This window comes from Branchiostoma floridae, chromosome 12, assembly GCF_000003815.2.
Source record: "Branchiostoma floridae strain S238N-H82 chromosome 12, Bfl_VNyyK, whole genome shotgun sequence".
NCBI classification, from domain to species: domain Eukaryota; kingdom Metazoa; phylum Chordata; class Leptocardii; order Amphioxiformes; family Branchiostomatidae; genus Branchiostoma; species Branchiostoma floridae.
The window spans coordinates 22,042,817-22,050,293 of record NC_049990.1 but is presented as its reverse complement, the minus strand read 5'-3'; the positions used below and the strand labels follow the sequence as shown (position 1 = coordinate 22,050,293).

General features: G+C 41.2%; 2 protein-coding genes across 2 annotated transcripts in view; both read right to left on the bottom strand.

Annotated features, from left to right (window-relative positions):
• LOC118427478 (complement C1q tumor necrosis factor-related protein 4-like) overlaps positions 1-3,846 on the bottom strand; it is a 4,215-nt gene extending 369 nt beyond the window's left edge. The window contains exons 1-5 of the mRNA XM_035837299.1: positions 3,595-3,846; positions 3,184-3,244; positions 2,703-2,758; positions 763-926; positions 503-569 (exon numbers count right to left, since the gene is read on the bottom strand). Coding sequence (XP_035693192.1) covers positions 503-569; positions 763-926; positions 2,703-2,758; positions 3,184-3,226 — 330 coding nt within the window. The 5' untranslated portion in view covers positions 3,227-3,244; positions 3,595-3,846. The remainder of the gene's footprint in view (positions 1-502; positions 570-762; positions 927-2,702; positions 2,759-3,183; positions 3,245-3,594) is intronic.
• Positions 3,847-5,444: 1,598 nt separating this feature from the next.
• Positions 5,445-6,895, bottom strand: LOC118427616 (complement C1q tumor necrosis factor-related protein 4-like). The gene is made up of 3 exons (XM_035837491.1): positions 6,637-6,895; positions 6,389-6,455; positions 5,445-5,828 (listed from the first exon to the last, which is right to left on the bottom strand). Exons 1-3 carry the CDS (start codon positions 6,816-6,818, stop codon positions 5,652-5,654), a joined length of 426 nt encoding a protein of 141 aa, XP_035693384.1. The 5' UTR covers positions 6,819-6,895; the 3' UTR covers positions 5,445-5,651.
• Positions 6,896-7,477: the final 582 nt, after the last annotated feature.

Here is a 7,477-nt window from a genome sequence, read left to right as displayed (position 1 = left end):
AGATTCAATCTACCGTGCCAGTGCTTGAAATGATTATTTGGTTGGCAGAACATAGGATATTGAGGTTTCTTTTGACATAACCAGTAATGTCTCTCACCTTCAATGTCTATCAGACATCTTCCTCAGAGTTTGCCTTAGTGCTGCTTCTCACAGCTCTATGTAGCCAGTGTAGATGACACTTTTGTGGCGACAACAACAAAAACGAGGCTAATTTTGCATCCCCCTCATCCTGGTTCATGAACCCCAATGATGAACCGTGACGAGAAGGGATAAAAACTTAGCTTTTTTTGGGATTGTGTTGTTGCCACAAAAGCGTCACCAACATCGGCTACATAGAGCTGTGAGAAGCAGTACTCCAGTCAAGCTCTGTGGAAGACTTTACTGGTTATGTAAAAAGAAAACCCCAATATCCTTTTTTATTTGCACTTTTGACTTGCATCACATTGATGATATGATATGGACAAAATGATCACCCAGTAGTAGACAATGCAAATTAACTAACCTGAAGTTGTCTGTTTTTCATCAGCTTGACAAAGGCAGAACGATCTGTCAGTGACAGTGCCGAGAAGCTAGAAAATAATCAATATTGATCATGACAGAGTATGTACAATCATTGCATGTCTGTTTGCTTGTTCACATCAAAATGACATATTGTGACTGCATTCTTGCTGCAATGCCACCTTTGTTTCAGAGGAAGAAGAAATAGAAAGAAAAGGAGAATGGAAAAAAAAGAAAGACGCTGTATGAGGATCAGCATTTTACCTGAACTGATAGACACCCGGATGTTGACAGTTGAAGACGGACGGGTTGGTGACGTCAGTAAAGCTGCCGCCAACATCAGTCAGCACATGGTCAAAGGTCACGGTCAGGTCAGCTGTACTGGACACCCCACCCAGATTGGTGGAACGGGTCAGGGTAAAGGCAACCTGAAAAATGAAATAATGTATTTTGATGCTACAGGTGATATCCTGAAAGGCAGAGCATGTTCAAGTTATACAGAGAAAATTTCTTTGGGATTTGTATAATGGGATGTTTGAAACAAAGCTACTAGTCTGCAGATTCAGACAGGAGTGGAGATGGGACTTAGTATTAATTATTAGTTTAATGTTTTGAGGCCATGGTTACTGATAATTAAATACAAGAATAAAAGTCTTGTTGGTTGTGACACCATGTTTCATCTCTTCAATTCTTGTTACAAGCTGTCTGGTCTCTCAATTTTAAAAGGTAGGACTGATGGAGGAAATATGGGAAAGGGGCTGCCAAACTTATGGGGATTTTTTTCATGCCCATAATCAAAGTGGGAAAACATCGATCCCATCAAAACTGAAAAGTGCAAAGGCAAACTGAAGCATTATGACTTTTTCTGTTGACTTCAGCATCCAGGGATTGTTACATGCTGTGCTATATGTAGTTAGGGAAAAGGCACCATGTGTATGCACTGTGCAGGGACAGGTGTGTCTACTTGTGTTTGTGTTCAGCACCAAGGACAGGTATGCTCGCTTAATGGTGTTTGGTGTTCAGCGACAGGGACAAGTTTATCTATGTGTGGATGGCGTTCAGCACCAAGGACAGGTGTATTTGCCTTATGTAGACAATGAATTAATGAAGAAAACACTTCATACGAATGGCCATAATGACCATAAACGAACAAATGTTTGCAGCAGTCGACACGGCTATCTACCATGGTTCGATGCCCGTCAGTATCGTTACCCACTAACCAACACCCCAGACCGGGACAGACGCAGTCAAAGGTAAATCTGAGCAACAAAACAACAGGTTTTTAGAAAGGCTGAAACAACAAAATCTCTCATACAAGCCCTCTTCACGACACTGTTTCAGCTCATCCTCACACTCAGGGTTGACAAGGCTTTGCCGCGATTGTCAACCCTGAGTGTGAGGATGTTTCAGCTGTGTTGTTTACGGTCTCACAGAGATCCCTATTGACCAAAAAGCAAACTACAGGTCTTTCGTTTACATAGGAAGAGAAAACTTAAGTTGATTGGCTAACGTCGAGTCTATCGTTAATGTAATTGGACAGAGCTAACCAATGGCTGACAGGTAATTTTGATAGACAGGGTATAATTTACCGTACGAGTTAAATTGATACGCTACCATTGGTCAACGTCGTACCTGTAACCAATGAGCATGGGTTGTACAAGTCATTATCAAGTTGACCAATCACAGATAAGGAAACAAAATCTTTACGCCTGGAATGATTGTAGTAATGATTTTGACCGCGAGGCGGCGCTTCTGTATCAATACAGCATTGCACTGTACTACTGTACAGCTATTCTTGTCAATGGAGTTATGGCCACATTATGTGAATTTTATTGATGATATCATATCATGACTTTGAAACATAGACCGAATATATGGAAAGTATGTCTTGAACTTCTATCAACTGTATAACGAAACACCCAAACACCCATTTTTGGTTTTCTGTCGGCAATCTGTGGCGCCAATAAACCGAGTACAGTGTATAAACTTAAGATAGCAGTTGTCGACAGGTAACGTTATGTATTTTACGTTTGGCAAGGGGACCTGTTCACATCAGTTGAAATATGAGAGCTTAGTCAACGAACATTCATAACTTATTAATGGCTTCTAACATCCAGTAGTCGATGGCAATGAGACAATGAGATGGCAACAGTGACAGCTAATAATGCACGCACACAAAGAAATTTAAGAACATCGTTACTTACACGGGGTGTAGTTGGTGTGCAGACCATCGCGGGGCTGCCAATGTCCCCTGACGTCACTAGGAAGAGCGTAGAAAGATTTGTGTAGTGAAGGCTATGCGAAACTAATGACAATATCGAACAAGTTAAGCTCATGTGAACTCAATGTTAAGTTGAGCTACCCTGCACTGGTTGTAACAGATGCTCTGTACAGTATTTACAGGACATTGTACCCAGTAAATGTCTCTAGCTTTTTTTTTTCGACAGGAACATTTCACGGTTGGCCACGGCTTAATTCACGTCGCGTTCCACTAAAGAGCTGCAATCATTTAAAACAACCAATGCACTCAAGTCGGATTTGCGACAAAGTCGGGTTTTAAACTCACGAATCAATATCCTTGCCAGCTCTAGAGGCAGGGTCACTAGCCACTGATGGGTAGTACAGTATTACACGTAAAAGGTAATGTGCATAAGCATGTATACGGTTTACCAATCTATTGCCTACCTTGTAAAACGGCGAAAAGAACTGCAAGCGTCCACACTGCCATTGTTGTGTCTGTAGAAGCCTGTGTAAACAACACGGAGAACTGGATTATAAATGTGACATCCAGATTTGATTAGACCCGACGTTGTTTTTCGAATCCTTTCTTAGAAGTGTAGCGGACATCGTTGTGCTCACAGCGTTCATTGCTTCAAAGTGAATCATGTTTGGATTTAACTCAAGGTTAGAGCCAATTCTTGGCACGTACTTACGAGATATAAAATTTTGAAAAGTGGTGTTGTCTTGCTTTACAATTTGAAACATATCCTTAAGCCATGAGCTTAAGGTACGGGGAAATGGACAAAAAGTCGCCGTTATTTCCTTCAAAGAAACATTATGCCAGAACAATCTAACACAAAGTTACTTCCTACTCACCACAAGGAAAGTGCTTAGTGTAAGGGGTGTTGTAGAAGGTCTCGATGGCGTCCCATACAAGGAGTTTGTGCTGCTAGCTGCCGATGCTATGCTCGAACACTCAAATCCCCAAGAAAAAAAAAAGGAGTCTAAGGTTGACTCTTGTATTCACTCTCCAAAGCTAACACTCTCTCTGGTCCTCTCTCAATACATGAGTACTCCTGTACTATTTATATGTTTCCTTATCTATTAGTGAAAGTTAGACTAATGACTTATATCCTGGGCAGTTTAATGGAAAGGCCCCGGACTGCGTCCCAAATATGGTGTTGTCCTTGCTCAGTATCCACACAGTCGTGCTTACTGACTTTAGAGCCTTGATCCCCACCGGAAGAACGGTAATTAAGACTCTCCTGAGGTCATTGCTTACAGTGTTCCTTCTACCTTCTCAGAACTTAGTAGTAAGAGTGAAAGGTGCACTAGTACTCTCGCTGCAATTTTATAATTTAGATATTGCTTAATACGTAAAAGTATGACTTAGCCGACAAAATACGCATAAAGTAAGAAAATTCGTTGTTTCTCTCTGAAATTCGTTGAGTATCACCCAGCAGTGACGCAAACTTGACGCAAGTGCAGTGGAAATGCACCTTTACTCGTCTGGTATACTAGTACTAGACTTAGTGAACAAGCGGACATACTGCACTTTAATGCATCACTGTTCACCCAAAATTAATAATCTGATCATCCATATGACGCGCAAAACTCCTATTTCAGGTAACAAAATGATCTAACACAATACAATACATATACAATGAAATGCAACTAAGATAGGAAAGAGACAACTATACATGAAGTAGTATTATAGAGATATATGAACTCTAACAGAGAAGTAGTTATATAGCTAGACATGAAAAAAGGGGGAAATATTTTACTTACCCTCCGCAAGCCGCAGTGATGAACAAATGATCCCTGCAGTCACAGCGCGCTTATATAGATCGGTTTGATGATGTCAACCGTAATTAGAAGTGCTTTACCTAGTGGCCGATATGGCCTTAATAACATTGCTGTCTTCAGATGTGTGCTTCTCTTTATTGTGTGGAAATTGACATTTTGGAAAAGTAGTTTCACCTGCCATAAAACTCTTGATAAAGTCTGAGATCTTATTTGTTCTGGTCGTACTGAAGTATGTTACTTGTATATATAGTGCCGAATGGACGTTTCTGTCTACACACCGTCCCAGAAAGGTTAATTACATCGTATGTCCGGCTGCCACACCTGTTTTACACTCATATGTGTAGCAGTAGATTTACGTACTAGGAAGAAAGTATACTGTGTCTGATAAATATGGAATAAGGACTGCTCTCAAAGTCGATTGTCACATCGTGCGGAAATGAACAGATACGAGCCCTTGGTAAACATTGTATTGACAACATTCGCATGCGTTAATAATGGTGTAGATATTGCGGCTGCCCCGGCCGCCGATCTACAAGGTTGAGGTGAAGAAGCAACAAGTACTTCTGCGATGTCGTTAATTTTATTGAGACCTTTCATTGTCGTTGACCAAATTAGAAACTATTCTATTGAGCTTTGGAGCTTCTACTGACTTATCTTTTTATTATCATGATATTGTTTTATGTCATGATAATAATGCGGCAAGTGCGTTGTAATAGTCTTCTGTAGTATATGTGTTTCTGTGCATGTGTTACCACGCATATGGCAATTACAGTGTACCTTGACGACATATTGGAAAGACTTGAAAGATGATAAAGCAAGCAACATCCTATTAATAGGAATGCTGTGTAAACAAGTGCAGAATGGAAAAGAATCATATCAACGCCTAAGAAAAGACACGACAGTCAGTATTTTTACTGTAGATTTATTTCTTTATGTCACTAGCCATGGTTCTTTGCCTTAAGTTTGATACTTGAAATATTCTGTTTATTCTGAAAATGAGCTTGGTGTCAACAGAATTCATTCCTTACTTCATAACTGATGGAATATTGTTGCCTTTATGCAGAATTTAGGTAGATTACAACAGAACATTGCCCTCAGGCTAGTTGTGGGAGTCTGTGACACACCATTTAGGTAGAGTATAACAGGACCCCTGTGAAGCTGACATAGCGGTTACCGTTACTATGTATGGCATATCTGTTTGGTGAACCGATAGCCATCCAGACTCGGTCCCCTTGCTCCAGCTCCAGCACAGCAGTGTTTGCCCCACTGCCATAGGTAGAACCCTGCCCAGCCCACATGGCAAGCTGAGGGAGATGATAAAAGAGGCAATAATCAGAGCTTTGTGGTCAGTCAATAAAAGGCACTCAACATGGACTAGATTTCTTACAAAACATTTTTATTGGCTCCGAAAATTATTTCATCAGGTTGGCGGAACATAGGATATTGAGGTTTTCTTTTTATATATTATTAACCAGTAATGTCTTTCACCTGATTACACTTCGATGTCCATCAGACATCTTCCTCAGAGCTTGACTGGAGTGCTGCATCTCACAGCTCTATGTAGCCAATGTAGGTGGCGCTTTTGTGGCAAGAACGAGGCTAAGTTTGCATCCCACTCATCCCGGTTCATGAAACCACCATGATGAAACCCAGTGATGAACCGTGACAAGAAGCGCCACCTATATCGGCTACATAAAGCAGTGAGAAGCAGAACTCCAGTCAGCTCTGAGACATCTGATAGACATCAAAGTTGAGAGACAGAACTTGTGTAAAAGAAAACTCGAATATCATTTTTTATTGGTACTTTTGACTTGCAGCACATTGATATGGACAAAATGATCACCCTGTAATCTACAGAACTAACCTGAAATTGTCCGTTTTTCATCAGCTTGACAAAGGCAGAACGGTTTGCCTGGGACAGTGCCGAGAAGCTGGAAAATATAACAATATCAATCATGACATATAGCCAGACATCTTGTGACTGAATTCTTGCTGCAATGCCACCTGTTGGAAAACATAAGAAAAAGTGTCATTGGTTCAGAGGAAGAAGAGATGGAAAGAAAATGAAAATGGAAAAGAAAGATAGACGCTGTATGAGAATCAGCATTTTACCTGAACTGATAGACACCTGGATGTTGACAGTTGAAGACGGACGGGTTGGTAACGCCAGTAAAGCTGCCGCCAACATCAGTCAGCACATGGTCAAAGGTCACGGTCAGGTCAGCTGTACTGGACACCACGCCCAGATCGGTGGAACGGGTTAGCGTGAAGGCAACCTGTAACAGAAGTGACATTATGTATTGCCATCCTCCTATGCAGGGACACCCAACAGCGAAAACCCTGTCTGGATGTACCCTGCTTTCTCTACCGTCACTCTTAGTCCCCGTGGACGTCCAACAAAATATCTATTCAGTGAACACTATGTGCGATATTCTAGATTCTAGGCCTGTCAGAAACAAACATCGTTGCGGCCAAAGCCGCAAACATCAAAATGATGAACATTAAAATGATCTATAGCTTCTTTGAGTCGTCAAACTAAACAACAAATGAATAACCATAATCTAACAACTTATTATCAAACAAAATGATCGATCAATCAATGAGTAGTTATAGGCACTATTTCAAAACACGGTGTCATTGGGTAAAAATACAACTTGGGCGTTGGGCGTCACTTGAGAAGCACTCTAGCGTGGAGAGATAACTAGAAAGTTGCCGCCAGATATCCCTGCCCAAATCCAAGTCTGAATCAGTTGTATTAGTATTCTACCTCCGTATCTTTTGCTCCACAGGGACAGTCCCGTCCGTCACGGCCGTCCCTCCCAGGCGGACCCTGCAAGCAGGCTGCAGACGAACCAGAACGAAATTCTAAACCAAACTGAACCAACAAGAGTTCGGAGACCACATACCTCCATGAAATATTCTGATTATGCAAATGACTTTCACATCTGTATAC